We start from the raw sequence: 17,045 nt of genomic DNA, 5'->3' as shown, positions 1-17,045 counted from the left end.
TTAGGAGAACCCTGGGTAATGTGACTGGATCATCTGGCTCAAGTGCAGACTTATCCTGCTGTCTCCTAGTGACTAAACAAAGAGCCTGGTGGCTGGCCCAGACAATTGTGCTGTGCTGTCCGCTGCCTGCTCCAGTAGGGAAGCGGGAATTTTTCACCAAAAAGTTCTACACAAGCGATTTTCAAATTCCTCATCTTTTATCTGACAAAATGACAACAGAATCACACCAGTTTTGATTGCTTTGGGTCAGTTATTTCAAAACACCTCCCAGCCAGCGGGGCTGTAAACCATGTGGACAACTAAAAAGATTCAGAGGATGTTTTTTGACAAATAGATTCTGAGGAGGCACATTACAGGAATTACTGAGCTCCGTATGAAATTACATGCCCAAGCTCTCTTTCCCATGCACCCCAGCAACAGTGGAAAAACTGGGGGGAGGAGGAGGTAAAAGCGGAGCTCAAGGAGAGGGAATAATTGCTGAGAAGGAGCCGGGGTGTGAACTGGGAGGGCTGTTGGGTGTGGGTGGGGTAAGTTAGGGATCAAGGCTTTTTGGGGAGTGGGAAGGAACTGTTAGGGAGTTTCCTGATAAAGACCCTAGCTGACCCCTCCATGCCCTGCCACCACTGAAATAATGGAAGTAAATTCAGCTGGTTTAACAGCTGCATCTCTCCCACCGCCCTGCCGGCCGTTAAACCAATTCAATTTAATTCTACTGTTTCAGCGGCAGCAGGGCAGTGAGCTGCAGCGGAGTCAGCTATTGTAGTGGAATTTTCTCACGGAACCCTTATTTTCACTTTGCGGAACCCCATTTGGCAAACACTGACTTATGCACACACACACAGGGGAGCAGGGTTCCCTCCGGCCTATCTGACCCAAAGGTTAGTGTGCTCTCAAGGGCACAGGGAAGGGACCTGCTGTTTGGGAAGACACATAGACACACAGCTTTGCTCTTTTGGGTACACTCAGTTGTTTCACCAAGGTTCCCTTTCTCCCAAATGTCTCCCTCAAGCTTCTGGCTCAAAGGAATCTGACACAGCAGGCTTCTTACTGGCCTCTGAAAATCCCAATGTCTCCTGCTCCCCGGTGATGGCCCCCTCCTCTTTTTTTCCTGCTCCCTGAGGTAGTTCTTTCTCCTTCCGCCCAGCCCGCTTTCCCACTCTGTGAGGGCAGACATGCCCCCGAGGGCTTTCACTGCTGCTTTGTCAGCTAAAGGTTCAAAAACCACCAGGTGAAAAAGAAACCCAAACTTACTTCTCAAATCTGATGGTCGCTGGGGTCTTGACTCAGGCGTTGTGAACATGAGTAAGCAGCACTGTGTACTCACCCTGCTGGTGACAGTAGGAGCCAGATGTCAGTGATAGAGGTGAGGTGAGACATGGATGGGATCTTGGAAAATCCTGGGACAGAAATGTTGATTTTTTGGGCCTTTTTTTCACTTTAGTCTGAAAATCAGAACATTTTGACATTGTATCAAATACTTAACTTTTTCTACAGGGGGAAACTCCCTTTGCAGAGCAGCTCTAACCCTTATTCATGCTGATCAGTAACTTGCTCTGGTAACAGTCTCATTGAAACCAACATGAGCCTTGGATGCAGAATCTGGCCCTTCAGTGTGGGAACTGCTTCTTACATCATGCACATTCAACACCCAACACAATGGGGCCTTGATCTCAATTGGAACCCTCTGGGTGCTACTGTAATACAAAAGTAAAAGTCCAATGATGTGCCCAAGAACAAAGACAACCGGTGGCGAGGCCACATTCAAATTCAGACCATTAAATTCAGATCACCACAGTCTGTCTGCCTTCAAAAGTCACAGCACTGAGCTGGGGCTAGTGCACTGTACCCCCTCCAGTATGCCCTGCAGAATTTGTCACAGCCTAAGAATGGCTCTCATGGTGATCGAAGGGGCACAGGTCAAAGTGGATGAGAGATGGACTGAGTCCTCTTTCCCTCCCACTGACCCCCCCCACAGTGTGTGAGAGAAAAGGGGTGTGAATAAGTCACAGATGGAGAAAGACAGAGCCTGACTGGGGGACAGTGAGGGGACATCCCCAAAGGGAGATGTAACAGCGGGATTCAGTCTGAGGCCTTTTGTTTGGGTTTGATTGGGGGACTCAGTGGTTCTGTTTCCCTCTCACCCTGACCTCTGCCCTTTTTACCCGGCCCCTCCACAGCAGCCCAGCAGCTCCCCAGGTGCAGCCTCTCTGCTCATCTAGTTCACACCCTGTCCACTCCCTTCCACTCACCATACAAAGCCAGGGTCTCACAGCCTCTCTAGTTGTGAGAAGTGGCTGCTAGGCAGGGCTTCTTCCTTGGGCCCTTCAGCCACGGGGTTGCTGGGCTGGGGGTATTTTGTGGGTTTAGTGATGCTCTGGTCCCTGGGGCAGCAGGACTTCTGCAGGGTCAGTTTCTCCATCTTGCAGCATGGGTATGAATATGACTGTGGAGACCAGGGGATGCAGCTGTTGGTCTTTCCTGGCCAGGGCCACACAGTCTGCTTCAAAGTTGTGGGTAAGTTGTTTCCTGGCTGCCAGAGATGCCCTTGTCTGTGCTTAGGTTCCCTCTTAACAAACACACTGAGGGCTTCTTAGAAGCTTTTGATCTTTCTCTTCTGTGCAACTCTATCCTGGCCTGTGGACCACCTTCCTCCATTGGTCGTGGAGCTAATCTTTCAGTATTTCCAACAACTTTCTAGCTCAGTGGCTATCCTGAGGCCCTAGGAAGTGTTTCTGATTTAGATGTTAGATGGTGCATGCAGAGGACTGTAGGTGTTTAGTTGCCTTACATAGTGCCTCTCTGAATGGTAAGGTGAGGGGGCTGACCAGGGGGTTGTATGCTAAAAGGGGAGATGTCACCAGCTGTGTGGGAAGGCCTCCCAGCTCAGGCTTGGCTCTGTGGAACTTCCCTACCTGGGACTTGCATGGCCAGCTGCTAATAGTCCTATTGCATTACATGGTTGTAAGATAGCTCTTGTGCTGCTCAGATTCAGAGCCCTTCTGCTCTCCCTGGCAGATTTTGGAAGAACTTGGCAAACAAGGACCAACTTGACTTTAGGAACTGGTGGTAACATAAATTCAAAGATGCTGTCCCATTGATAGACTAAAAGTACCTGCTTCATGCACTGCAGCCTTCCTATGTCTCTGCACTAGGCTGTCTTAACTCTCCTTACCCCTGGGAGAAGGTGGTCTGAGTGTGACTCCTTCCATAGATGAGTTTGGGACACCCTTTGAAGTTACCAACTGCTCCATCTGCCTCCACTGGGTCACCTCTGGTGAGGAAGGGGAGGTGATCTTCTCAGCTGGCTACAATGGCTGCCATGTCCTCAGGAAGGTGAGTGGGTGGACGCAAGAGGGTCAGTGTTGCCATCCCTGTGACAACTGTGTTGGATACCTGCCACTAAATCCTGACAGACCCATGCGGAGAGAGATTTGGCTCAGTGTAGGACACATAATTGACCCATGCTTGAAGAGATCCACTGGTACCCAGCCTGCTGCAGTGGCTGTGGATTCCTCCCTATGCCTGTCACAGCAGCCTGTGCCAGGGTCACTCATCCACCAGGATTGTCGTACAATTCTAAAGATGTATCTCTAATTCCCAAAGATCCTTAAGTGATGCAACTAGCAGGGATATGCCCAGCCCAAACTAGCCATCCTAGTCTGTGTGGAGTGGGTCTGAGCTGAGCAGCCAGGATCTCTCCGCTACAGCCTTCCTAACTGTTCTGCTGATGTTGCAGGATGGTCGTAGCCACCTGAGAGCCCGAGAGGAGGAACTGCAGAGCACTGGGACCATCGCTGCCATCCATGATGTGAACATGATCTGCCCCAAGCCCACTGAGCATGACTTAACCCCAGAGGAGACCATGCGTGCTGCGCCGTGGCCCGGCCTGGTGCACCCAGGGCGCCGCACAGCACAGGCTTGTATGACTTCTAAATGGCTTTGAGTCCATGTGGGTTTCCTCTAATGAGTGGTTTCATGATCAACTTCTTACTCGTACATTGGCCTTTTGGGGATCTGCACTTTGTTTCTTGCTGTGGATGCCATATTGGAGCTGATGGGTTTCTGACTATTGCTGATAGATGCTGTAACATGAGACTCTTCTAAGAGAGAATGTTCCTTCAGATAGACACCCTGTCCCCTAAATAAACTTACTTACCTCTTACTCAAGCTTCAAGAGGGAAGGCACCAGACCCCAAAGTCTGTGGGAGTTTTTTGGTGGGGGCGGGGGGGTAAAATACGTGTGTGTGTGTGTGTGTGAGAGAGAGAGTCACTAACCAGAGTAGCAGGTCTTTTTGCTTATAGGCCCAAGTTGAATCTCATTGAGGAAAGTGGGGATTAGTAGATATGGATGTTAAAGGCACTTCTTTTAATGGCTATGGGTAAATAATGGATGTTGTGCTGGCTTCTACTCTCAGCAGTAATGGGAGATAGTGACTGTTTCTGTTGTAGTAAGGAAAACTTTCCAGAGTAGGAGTCTGTTCTCCATTTCATGATCTGGCTAAAAAACACATGCTTCAGAATTGTTAACTAAGTGGGATCCCACAACCCTATTGAAGGGACCTTTTTTTCTTTGGGGGGAGTGGCAGAGAATGGAACCAGTCTCTTCTGACATAGCACCAGATCAGGGGCCTGAATTTCAGGGTAATGCTAGGCTGAAAATTTTACCCTCCTTGGTAAGAAGGGGAACATCCTGCATCTGGAGGTCTCGGATGGAGATCTGAGCACACTGCTGTCTGGGATGGTTTGAGGCTATGATGGAGACACAGGGTGGTGGGTTTTTTAGTATGGAAAGCCATTGAGAGCTCTTTCTGCCCTTGAGCGGGGGGGTAGGGTTGTACTAGGAACGAGGTACTCTTGAATGTCTGCAGGGGCCTCTCAAATAGAAAGCTCTCTGGGGAAGGCCCCATGGAGATTTCCCTTCAAAGGATTTCTAACTCTCCTTAATCCACCCTGGCTATCCTAAGTGCCCATCTCATGCAAGAGCAGTGCCATGTGGTGGCTGGGAAGATCCCCTGTGCAGATGCCCCAGACCGTGCTACTTGCTTCCAGGCTGGCTGCTGTTATGAGTCTGACCCAACTACTCCCTGTTACTATGGCAACACAGGTAGGAAAACTGCCACCTTGTGGAGCCTTGGCCATCAGTCTGGGAAGCTTGGTGTGGCACCATCCTTCTCAGATATTGTCACCAAGACAAAATAAGATAGTGACCTAGACGAGGATACAACTTTTCTACCTCTTACTGTAGGCCATAGCGTGTACAAAAGGGATTCCTTCCCACATTGGTCTCCCTCTCACCTCACAGTTGGCTAATGCTTAGCTCTTGAAAGCAAACATCAAATCTTCGGTGGCAGAGGAAGAACCATCAGATTGGGTAGCTGTGGGCTGGCTTCATTCTTGCATAGCATTAGCCGCACTGTGCTGTTTCAAACAAAACTCACCCTTAGTAACAGAGAGGAAGCTGTGCTAGTCCATACACTATATCAAAACAAAAAGCAGTCAAGTAGGACTTTACAGACTAGCAAAATAGTTTATTAGGTGAGCTTCTGTGGGACAGACCCACTTCAGACCAACTTCTCACTTTTTTCCACAGTCTTTTCACTTACCCTTATGTAGTTTCATTTTTATTTTTAGAGCCCAAAACCAGAAAGGAACAACTGTGATCATTCATCAAACCTCCTATTGCTTGTGTTCTACAGAAACGCCCTGAAATAAGTCCTAGAACAGATGTTAGCAAACATCCAGTCTTGACTTCTCAGTGATGGAGAGCCCACCATGACCCTGGGCAATGCATGCCAATTGCTGGCTAGCCTCAGGCTGTCACATTTATACATTATTTATTCCCCAGTAGATATTTAGAAGACTAAGAGGTGACTTGTTTAATATCAGTCTGTAGACTCAGATTTTAGTCACTACAAATTGTGGTTTCTAACCCTGATCATGGTACTTTTCCTCCAATTTATTAAGGTTACCATGTTTCAACACTTAATCTTGTTCCCCTATATTGCAGTCACTGTTCAGTGCCTCATGGATGGTCACTTCATTCTGGTGGTCTCCAGGGACATGTCTGACCACCCCATAATTCTGGACAGTGTCCGGCTGGCCTATGCCCAAACTGGGTGTGAGCCCATCCAGAAGACAGAGGCTTTTGTGATCTTCCGCTTTCCCCTCATCCAGTGTGGCACCACTGTTCAGGTGAGAACATGCCCCTGGGGAGCCAGGGTAAGTGCTCTGCTCAGGGTCTTAGTCCCCAACTCACCTCCTGTCTCCTCTGCCAGGTCACTGGGGACAAACTGACCTATGAGAACCAACTGATCTCTGGCATAGACATCCGGACTGGGCCAGATGGCTCCATCACTCGGGACAACACCTTCAAGTAAGCTGACCTGGCTCTACTAACAAGCAAAAGAAGCGATAAGCAGTGTCTAGCCCTCCCACGCTAGAAGGGGAGCAGGAAAATACTATTTCCCAGGTTGAGGTAGCATCTGGTCCCTCAACTTTAGTACTATGGCCCCTCCTGAATGTGTCTCAGGTCCCTGTGTGGCATATAGACTGACTACTGGAGCCACCTTCTCTGAGGTGTCATGCAGCACAGCTGATCTGTCATAGGAGCAATATCGGGCAGCCTCCTTCATTTTGTGGATCAGTCAGCCGTACATGCAATGTAAAATCATCAGTCTTGATCACTGACATCACACAAAGAATGGTGGACAAATGCTGTCCAAGGACTACAAGTAAGCACAGATGATATTGCCTGAGATGGCTCCCACAGGCCCACGCTGTGGGATTGGTAACACTTTAGGGTTGGCAGGAAGAAACTTGCCTCAGTGGCCAACTTGATCTTACCAGGAGATGTGACTACAAGGGGATAGGCACTTGCTATCTGTCCTGGCCAAGAAGGCCATGTGGCCATGCTCAGGCCCTCCTACCACTCTGAGACTGTGTGGTGAAGAACCCTTGAGTGTCTGGAAGAGCTGATGCACTGCTGTCCTCCCCTCCCCCACCCATCCAAGTACTGAGAGGGTCTAACCTTGTGCATCTGAAGTGCTAATAGGGTCACTGCCAGAAGCAGTATAGTTGCAATCTGCATTTACAGAATGTAAACCTCTCTGCTCTCTCCCCTGCAGCCTCCATGCTCACTGCATCTTCAATGCCAGTGACTTCCTGCCAATGAAGGTCAAGGTTTTCTTGCCCCCCACACCTGCTTCAGTTGCCTAAGCAGGACCCCTCCACCTTGAGCTGCGCATGGCCACAGGTAGGCAGCCCCTTCTGCCCCAGGGCAGAGATCTCAGCCTCTGAAGGGCCACAGGCATCTCAGCTCTGCTTTCATCTGGCCCTGTCCCCCACAGACCTGAGCTACAGATCCTACCTCATGGAGAGAGACTACCCTGTGGTGAAGGTGCTCAGGGATCCTGTCTACATGGAAGTTCGCATCCTGCATAGAACAGACCCCTCTCTGGTTCTGGTCTTGCACCAGTGCTGGGCCACACCAAGCACTAACCCCCTGGAGCAGCTGCAGTGGCCCATCCTGGTGGATGGGTGAGTGAGGTGCAAGAATCCTAGTGAGTATTGGTAGAGGAGAGAACAGTGCTTGGTCACAACTGAAGTGTCCCTCTCGCCCTCAGGTGCCCATTCCTGGGAGACAACTACAGAACCCAGCTTGTGCCCATGGGCCCTGCCTCATCCGAGCTGCTCTTCCCGACACACCACCAGCACGTCATCCTCTCCACCTTTGCCTTTGTGGACTCAACTGCCCAGATGGTGCTCAACGGACTAGTGAGAAGGGGCCTCTGTACAAAAAGGGGGTGGAGTGGGGGGGCAGGAATTCTGTGGAGTCATGCAATAGCTTGCAGCTCAATACCTGTCTCCTACCAAACTGGTAGCTGTGGATTTGCTTCCTAGCAGCCTTGGCTAGTCACACTAACTCAAATCTCACTTGTGGCTTCTTAGGTGTACATCTACTGTAGCGCCTCTGCTTGCTTCCCCTCCCAGCAGGAGACTTGCAGGACTGTGTGCCCATCAGGAGCTGCTACAAGTAAGTCTGAGTGGCTCTGTGCACTAGTGGTATGACAGTAGCTTCCTATAAACTCCCAGCCCTGATGCCAGAGGCCCTCATGAGCTGCATCTACACGTGCACGCTACTTCGAAGTAGCGGCAGTAACTTCGAAATAGCGCCCGTCACGTCTACACGTGTTGGGCGCTATTTCGAAGTTGAAATCGACGTTAGGCGGCGAGACGTCGAAGTCGCTAACCCCATGAGGGGATGGGAATAGCGCCCTACTTCGACGTTCAACATCGAAGTAGGGACGTGTAGACGATCCGCGTCCCGCAACATCGAAATAGCGGGGTCCTCCATGGCGGCCATCAGCTGGGGGGTTGAGAGATACTCTCTCTCCAGCCCTTGCGGGGCTCTGTGGTCACCGTGGGCAGCAGCCCTTAGCCCAGGGCTTCTGGCTGCTGCTGCTGCAGCTGGGGGTCCGTGCTGCATATACAGGGTGTGCAACTAGTTGTTGGCTCTGTGTATCTTGCACTGTTTAATGAAAGTGTGTCTGGGAGGGGCCCTTTAAGGGAGCGACTTGCTGTTGAGTCCGCCCCGTGACCCTGTCTGCAGCTGTGCCTGGCTCCCTTATTTCGATGTGTGCTACTTTGGCGTGTAGACGTTCCCTCGCTGTGCCTGTTTCGATGTTGGGCTGAGCAACGTCGAAGTTGAACATCGACGTTGCCAGCCCTGGAGGACGTGTAGACGTTATTCATCGAAATAGCCTATTTCGATGTCGCAACATCGAAATAAGCTATTTCGAAGTTGGGTGCACGTGTAGACGTAGCCAATGGTGAGCAGAGTTCTGCCTGTCCTGCTACTTGCTTATTCCAGCAAATTCAGTCCAGTGGTTCATGTATCTCTGCAATCTACTGCAGAGCTAACAGATGCTAATAGCCTAATGTAGTACAACTCTATGTAGGAGACAATTTCTAGGGCCAGTTACTCCTGGTGAAGTGGCCTTTCATCCAATCCTCTCCCACACCTCCAAAAAGCAACTCATGAAGACCTCTAATATGAGCCCGAGCAGCTCTCCTCCTGGTGACCCTGTCCTTCATGTGATGCACCCATATAAACAGAGGGCCCTGGACAGACAGTTCTGAACTCCATTTCCTCTCCAGGAGGCCACCAGTTCCTGGATATCAACAAGGCAACAAGAGAGCCCCAGGATCTGGTGAGTTCTCACGGTCCTGTGATCTTCCAGGAGGGTGTCAAGTCAGAGAGAGAAGCCTATAAGACCAAGGGTGAGTCTTGTGGTAGGACAACCATGCAGCAAGTTGCTGCTATCTAACCTGGTTAGACTGGCACATGCTAAATGTTCCTGGGCCACAGATGCATACAAGAAATGGAAAAGTGGACAGTTGACTAAGGAGGAGTATAAACATATGGCTGGAGAATGCTGGGCACTAATCAGGAAAGCGAAAGCACAATTGGAACTGCAGCTGGTGAGGGATGTGAAGAGTAACAAGGGTTTCTACAGGCATGTGAACAATGAACACCTTATCAGAGAAGGTGTGGGGCCATTACTGGATGAGGGAGGTAACCTAGTGACATATGATGATGTAGGAAAAGCTGAAGTACTCAATGCCCAGGGTGGGGGAACCGGAAAGGTAACCCATGAGCTCAGCATATTGTGGTGGGGATCCCTGCTGAGCTGATGGCTGGGTCTCTTACCCACCACCGACAAGTCCCTAGGCTGGAGCTTGGTGGAGCAGGTGGGCCCAAGCTCCCTTACCCTCACCTCCCTGTGAGCCTTAGGCAGGGAGGATCTAAGCTGCAGGAGGCGCTGAGGGGCAGGGGTGAGAGGTTGAGCCCTCATTCTGTCTGCCCCCAAGGGAGAGTGGAACAAAGCAGCCAAGGCAAGAACCTCTGTGAGGAGCTGCTTGTGAGCAGCTCCAGCACAAGGGCCCTGACTCCGGGCATGAACCTGCAAGTCTGTGGGCTATGGAACACAGGGCCTTACAGGCCCCAGGGGAACCACGTAGCCAGGAGAAGAGGAACTTGATGGAGTCTCAGCTCTGACTCCACCTTCAAACAGGGGCCCTTGCTAATGACAATCCCACAGCCTGATAGAACCAGGCCTGCTGGGATCAAAGGTCATTTGCCTGAAAATCTGGCAGGTGGCTGGCGAATTGCAGCAGGGCTGCACTGCTCTCTAGGGCCCTGGCTCTCTTCTACCTCTCTTTGGATGCCATCCAAAAATGGATGTGCTGCAGGGGAAGGAGGCAGAAGAGAGCAAATGGGCAGGCGCACGTGCTCTAGAAATGAATCTCTCCCTGCCAATGGGGCCGAGACATTGTGCTCAGGGTGGAACAGCTGACACATAACTGCAGAGCTTGAAAGGGGAGTTCTTGCACCACCCAACCCATTGTCAACAATGGCTGGGCACGAGCTGGTATTGTTCTCCCAGGCTGGGACAATGCTTGGTCTTGGGGCTGGTGCATTTGCTCTGAACCTGATTAATGAGCAGTGCATCAGGAAGAAAGCACATGACCTGGCTCCTCCTCAGCTACACAGGCCTTAGTAGGATGGACGGAGCAGCTAAGGGGGTCAATCCCTCTGGGAAATGCAGCAGCCATAGGACACGAGCTGATTCTTTGAGGTTCCTCAGGGTCTTCCTAAGGAGAAGCCAGTGACCTTTCTCAGGGGTCCATGTCCTGGATCTCCCAGGGGTTTCAGTCTCTCTGTTTCCAACCAGGCTGCTTAGTGCCTAACAGATCCCTGCAGAGTTCTGACTTACAGTCCCAGCTCCTCCCTCTGCGCTCCTACTCCTGCTGCCAAAAGGCAGAAGGGCCCCAACATTGCACAGCTCTGGGAAAGCAGGATGGCTGGGTTCAAGCTGGGAGGACGCAAGGGAAACATGGCTCCTCCAGTCCCTCCTTTGCAGCCCTCCCCCGGGTGAAGCTAAAATTCTCCACTTGAGACGCTCCCATTCTACTCATTTCCAAGAAGTGCTTCAACTTGTTCCTGGTGGGTGTCAGTGCGAGGAGGCTCTGAAGATGCTCTCCAGGCTCTTCATGTAGGTCTTGTGCAGCGCCTGCAAGAAGAGGGAGCACCTGTTAGTCACAGGATCTGGAGCTACATCAACCAGGGGATGATTCAGGGGGTTTTCTGGGTGTCCTGACTGGACCCCAGAGCCACATCCTGGCCTCTCCCATTGAGATCCCTCCAGGGACACTAGCAGGCGTTCACAGCCAGGTGCCAGCTGGCTCTTCAATCCCTGCCCTTTGCAATTCTCTGCCCAGGGCCTGGTTCCCAGGAGGGTACAGGGCAGCCACACTGCGCAGGATGGGAGCTAGCACGCTGGGAAGTTGCCTGGCAGCAGAGCACAGAATTAAGAGGGAAGGCCAGAATGAACCCCAGAGGGGTCACACAATCCCTTAGGGAGGGAAGGGGCCCTCTCTGGTATTTTGTAAACCCCCAGGCCTGTTCCCAGCTCTCAGCACACCTCCTCTAGTCTCCGTTGCGCCCTCAAACGGAGGGACCAGGGACCCGGCACAGACAAGTCAGAAAGTGACCTACCTGGAAGCGCGTGGTGCCCTGCGCAGTGTCCATGGAGAAGATGCTGTGCAGGACACTGTGGAGTAGGCGGGATTGCAGCTCCAGCGGCGGCTGCAGTTTGCTGGCAGGAGAGAGGAGCCTGTCCTAGCAGTGGCAGCACCAAGGTGGCGCTGGCACTACCATGGACATGAAATGTCAGCAAAACTAGGCCCAGGCCAGCTAATAGAGACGAGGGGTTGCCAAGGAGCACTGTGACCTGGCTGAAGTGACAGAGCCAGTGTCAGGGCTGGAATAAGGCCACTTGCCCTCATCTCACCACTGGAGCCTGCTGCCCCTCTTACATGACCTGCTCTCTCCTGTGATCCTCTCCCAAAGGCCACTATAATGCTGATGGAGTGAAAACCACGCCCCAGCCAGGAAAAAGTGACTATTCCCATCTCCTTTGCCAAGGGACATGAACAGCCACAAATGGGGAGACTACGGATGGGGAGGGCCTGTGACTGCCGGCTCTGGGGCCAAGCAGCTCCCAAAGTTCAGGCAGGTGGACAGGAGGCTCTCGGTACCTGAGGTGGCAAACCGCAGACATGGAGCTGGCAATGATGGAGCTGGGCTCGCACTCCAGGGGCAGACGTTCAATCAGCTCCTGGGAGAGCCCAAGGAGACAAAAGCCCGTATGAGATTCAGGGTCCGCTGGCCCACAGTTGCTTCCCAAAGGGGCCAAACTGCACTGCAGACACAGACAGTATCACCCTCCAACCAGCTGCCCCCCCATTCAACTTAACCCCCTTACTGCGCCCAAACCTCCATCCCTAGCTGCTGGACCAGCCCAGTGCCGACTCCTGAGCAGTGTCAAAACTTCTCCCTCCCCTGCTCCCCAGCCCCAGGAAGTGTGTTCCTCTGCTCCCCCACAGGCCCACTGGCTCTATCCCATCCATACATGGCCTGGGCACCGGGTGCCACTCACCACAATGCTCTCCATGAGGGCTGCTTTGGAGCAGGGGCGTTCCAGGGGGTCCTGCCCCTGCTGCTGTGTGGTGAAGCACAGGGCGGGGACTGCCTGGAGGAAATGGAGCTCTCTGGCCCTGTCCTGCTCCCACTGAGTGGGGGTAGGGGAAGAAGGCAGCCTGTTAGACAGAGACCTCAACACCCCACCTGCAGCAGCTCCAGGGCTGAGGCACTGCTGGGGTTGGAGAGGAACCTGCCCCTGCTCCTGAAACCACAGTTATCTCCTGCTCCAGCAGGGTTCGTACCTGCATCAGTGCTTGTGGGGAGCGAGGAACTGGCCTGTGTGGGGAAAACACCCCCTCTTGGGGTTCCCAGGAAACACTGGAGAAGTGACCCCATCAGGGGGAGGTGCCTTCTCTGGGACAAGACTCCTGTGTGACAGTGGGGAGGGACCAAGGGTAGGACAGACCCAGCACTAGTGCAGCTGGGAATTTTGTACCTCAGCTCTGCCCTGGAGATGCTGCTGGATAGGCTGAACAGCTGCATCCTGTGAGGATGTGTTCTGCAGCTCCTCCTCCTCTTCCTCCAGATGGTCACTGGGTGTCCCTGCACCAGGGAGAGAAGGGGGAAGGATGGCTGTTACTGTGGGGTGGAGTGGAGAGAGTAGGTTTAATGCCCCCCTCTGTAAGGGACCCCAGGCAGAGAGGGCTTCTCCCAGATATACCCTGAGACCACCAGCATTGGGGCCCCATGGGACTCAGGTCACCCCCCAGCACCACAAGGGGCCTGGCAGGGTGTAACTCCACCCAGAATCACTGCTGCAGGACATAGCTCTGCCATTCCCGCTGGTGTCCATGGGGCTCACATGCCTCAGGAGTGACGCCTCGTTTAATTGATGGACACAAGGTGTTACTAGGCCCTTAATACTCCTGTCCTCTCTGTCTTGGGGCTTCCCTCCTCTGTATAGGGGGAGCCTCCATTCTCAGGGCTCTCACATCCCATGGAGGTGCTGCTGCTGCTGTCCCCTCTGCAGTAGGCAGAGCTGCTGGTGGAATAGGAGCCAGGCTCACCTGTCTGCTGCTCAGGGCAGGCTGGGGGCTCTTCAGCAGCCAGGCAGGTGGATGGTTCCTGCTGGGCCCTAGGGATGGACTCCTGGCTCCTCTGCTTCTGATGAAGGAAGCACAAGAGCTGCCTTGCCAGGCTCCCACCCTGAATTAGGTCCCTCTTGAAGATGTTCATCCAGGGCCTCCTCCATCTTGTCCCAGAAGGTGCCTCAGGGCCTCCTCGGGTATGTAGTGGCGGCTTCTTCCTCCTCCACAGGGCCAGAAAGTTGCAGCTGTTCTGGGCCCTCACCTCTTTCCCACCCGCGGGGAAAGAGGGGCTGCTGTCCTCCCGGGGAAGCTGGCTGCTGCTTCCATCGGGTCCTGGGACCACCTGGCCTGCCTTCCTCCTCAGCAACTGCCATAGCCTCTCTGTGGTGGAACTGAGTGAGAACAGCCACAAGCTGGGGTTCAAGGCAGCTTCTAACTAATGGCCCTGCCTGCTCTGCCCTCATCCTCCCTCCCCACACAGCCCACCACAGGGCACAGAGACTGCCACCTGCACACACTGGCAGCAGCTCATGGGACAAGCTGCTCCTAAAGTTCCCTTTCACTGTTGGGTCCCAGGAACAATGGGGAAGTCTCACTGTCCTTTCACAACAGTGGGGCCAGCAGGTAGTTTGAGCAGCTCCCTCCTCCCCACCCGGCTGTGCTCCCTCCCAGGCCTGAGAAGGAGCAGCAACCAGGACAGAGCCTGAGCTTGGCCTGACAGCTGGTCCTCGAGTAAAATTCACAGGATGCCAATAATAGAAGGCTGGCGCCCCCCTCAGATCCCACTGATTGGGTTTGTGGGAGTTCAGAATCTGGCACGTTGTGCTAGTCCCCGACTCCTGGTTATCGGTGTGGTGGCTAGGGAGCTTTGTTTGCCAAGGTGGTTGCTATGGAGTTGTCGTTTTCGGGGTGGTTGCTAGAAAGACTTGGTTTCTGGGATGATTGCTGAAAGGGAAGGGCTGGGAGCTTCCCACCACACTGGAGACAGCTCTCGAGACCTAACTGCAAGAAACAAGCTGTCCAGACCAAGGGAAGGGCTGCAGGGGGTATGTTAAGATATCTACCCTCACTGGGATAAGATACCCTGCCCCCATATCTATCCCGTCCCCAAGCAGCACAGGAAACCTCTGAGGAAATGTTCGTGTGCCACTCACGTGCTCTAGATGGGTAGAGCTGGCCTGGCAGATGCTGGATCTTCTTGAGTTCTGGCCTTTTCCCTCGATCTCCCACAGCACCGGGGCTGTAAAGGCGCTGCACCAGGCCCTGCCCAGCCAGCAGGGCCCAGTGTAGAAGCCGGGAGGTCGGCAGTGGCTGTGAAGACAAGGTGAGGTTTTATTGCCAAGTGATGGATAAACTGGGACTAGCAGCCAGGGGCCCAGAACACTGACCTACTGCTGGCAGCACATCTCCCATCTCAAGGTCTCCTCATACCTCACATGCATTCCTGTGCCCTGGCAACCCCTGGGCTGTAGGGCAGTGACTCCAACCCCAGTAATGGAAACAGTAGCCTGGACAGGAAAAGCCACAACCTGAGGGCGGCCCTGGGAGTCAGTGAGACAGAGCCAGGGATGCAGTGAGGAGTTCTGTCTCCTGGCCCCACACTGCCCACTAGAGGAACACTCTCCTCCTGAGCTGGTAATTGCAACCGGGACCCTAAGCTCAGTCTCCCTGGCTCTTGAGTGTGACCTGTTGACGTGACTGAGGAAGGAGATTTGGATTCAGGACTCCCAGCTTTTACTGGTAGTTTTCATACTGACTTAAGGGATCTCAGGTAAGCCAACCCCCCTCTCTATGCTTCAGTCCCCAGCAGTAAAATGGGGATCAAAGTTTACCCATTATTGTAAAGCACCATGATGTTTACCCAGAAAAAAGCCCCTCTGTGAGTGCTAAGCAGCATTGGACCACCAATGGTAAGATCCAAATTCCTGCAGTGGAATGGGTTGTCTAGGGAGTGGAGGAGTCTCCATCCTTAAGAGGTTTTTTAAATCCCAGCCTGACAAACCCCTGGCTGGGATGATCTAGTTGGGTTTGGTCCAGCTTTAAGCAATTGGTCGGACTAGATGAACACTTAGGGTTTCTTCCAACCCTAATCTTCTATGATGCTATGAACAGGTAACCATTAAAACTTTAGCCGGCGGGTTTTGCTGAACCCACACACAGAAAAAAGTAAATTGAAACTTTTCTTTTTCATTTAAAACAAACTGAGGTAAAAAAAGTATCTGTAGTTAGTGAATTGAACTGATTGTTTCTGGTCAGAATGTCTGAAGATCTGAGAATTAGCAGCTTGGATTGTAACATTAAATTCTATTGTAGTTATATCTAATTCAGGACATGTTGTAATAGTTTACCTGTATCTGATGCTGAACTCAGATTGTAAAAAAGCACGATGAGTGTTTTGTTAAAACTAACTTGATATTCTGTCTAAATGCTAGTATTGTCTCTGTGGTAATAAAGGCCCCTTCTTGTATGAATGAGAATAAGGTCTCCACCAGATGTTTCAAGAAGGGACTAGGACAGACCCTTATTGGCTACGTCTACACGTGAAGCCTACATCGAAATAGCTTATTTCGATGTAGCAACATTGAAATAGGCTATTTCGATGAGTAACATCTACACGCCCTCCAGGGCTGGCAACGTCGATGTTCAACTTCGACGTTGCGCGGCACCACATCGAAATAGGCGCTGCGAGGGAATGTCTACACGCCAAAGTAGCACACATCGAAATAAGGGTGCCAGGCACAGCTGCAGACAGGGTCACAGGGCGGACTCAACAGCAAGCCGCTCCCTTAAAGGGCCCCTCCCAGACACAGTTGCACTAAACAACACAAGATCCACAGAGCCGACAACTGGTTGCAGACCCTGTGCCTGCAGCATGGATCCCCAGCTGCCGCAGCAGCAGCCAGAAGCCCTGGGCTAAGGGCTGCTGCCCACGGTGACCATAGAGCCCCACAGGGGCTGGAGAGAGAGCGTCTCTCAACCCCTCAGCTGATGGCCGCCATGGCAGACCCCACTATTTCGAAGTTGCGGGACACGCAATGACTACACGGTCCCTACTTCGACGTTGAACGTCGAAGTAGGGCGCTATCCCCATCTCCTGATGAGGATAGCGACTTCGACGTCTCGCCGCCTAACGTCAAAGTTAACTTCGAAATAGCGCCCGATGCGTGTAGCCGTGACAGGCACTATTTTGAAGTTAGTGCCGCTACTTCGAAGTAGCGTGCTTGTGTAGACATGGCTATTGAGGCATATCCTCATTAAAGGGGTGAGTATTGGGCACACCGACAGCTCTAGAGAGCAAGACAGGCAGTCATCAATTAGAATCAGCATGGCAGGACAATAGATGAGAGATGAGAAGAACGAGTTAAGAAAAAATTAAGAAACTTTAAAAGCTCACAAGCACTCTCAAACAGGATCCAAAATCCACTGGTCCCAATGCTGCTATAAGAAGGGGACTGCTCTGCCACAGACTTTGG

General features: G+C 52.4%; 1 protein-coding gene across 1 annotated transcript; it reads left to right on the top strand.

The window, feature by feature from the left end:
• Window positions 1-1,298: 1,298 nt before the first annotated feature.
• Window positions 1,299-10,040, top strand: LOC142015141 (zona pellucida sperm-binding protein 1-like). The gene is given in 13 exon segments (XM_074998561.1): window positions 1,299-1,350; window positions 2,329-2,514; window positions 3,212-3,333; window positions 3,737-3,866; window positions 4,982-5,104; window positions 6,008-6,192; window positions 6,276-6,373; window positions 7,125-7,252; window positions 7,347-7,536; window positions 7,623-7,773; window positions 7,948-8,032; window positions 9,157-9,279; window positions 9,871-10,040. Coding segments are annotated over 13 exon segments (1,743 nt in total).
• The last annotated feature ends 7,005 nt before the right edge of the window (window positions 10,041-17,045 follow it).

This window comes from Carettochelys insculpta, chromosome 6, assembly GCF_033958435.1.
Source record: "Carettochelys insculpta isolate YL-2023 chromosome 6, ASM3395843v1, whole genome shotgun sequence".
In the NCBI taxonomy this organism is placed as follows: Eukaryota; Metazoa; Chordata; order Testudines; family Carettochelyidae; genus Carettochelys; species Carettochelys insculpta.
Note: the sequence above shows the minus strand (reverse complement) of the source record. Positions and strands in the feature narration are given on the sequence as shown.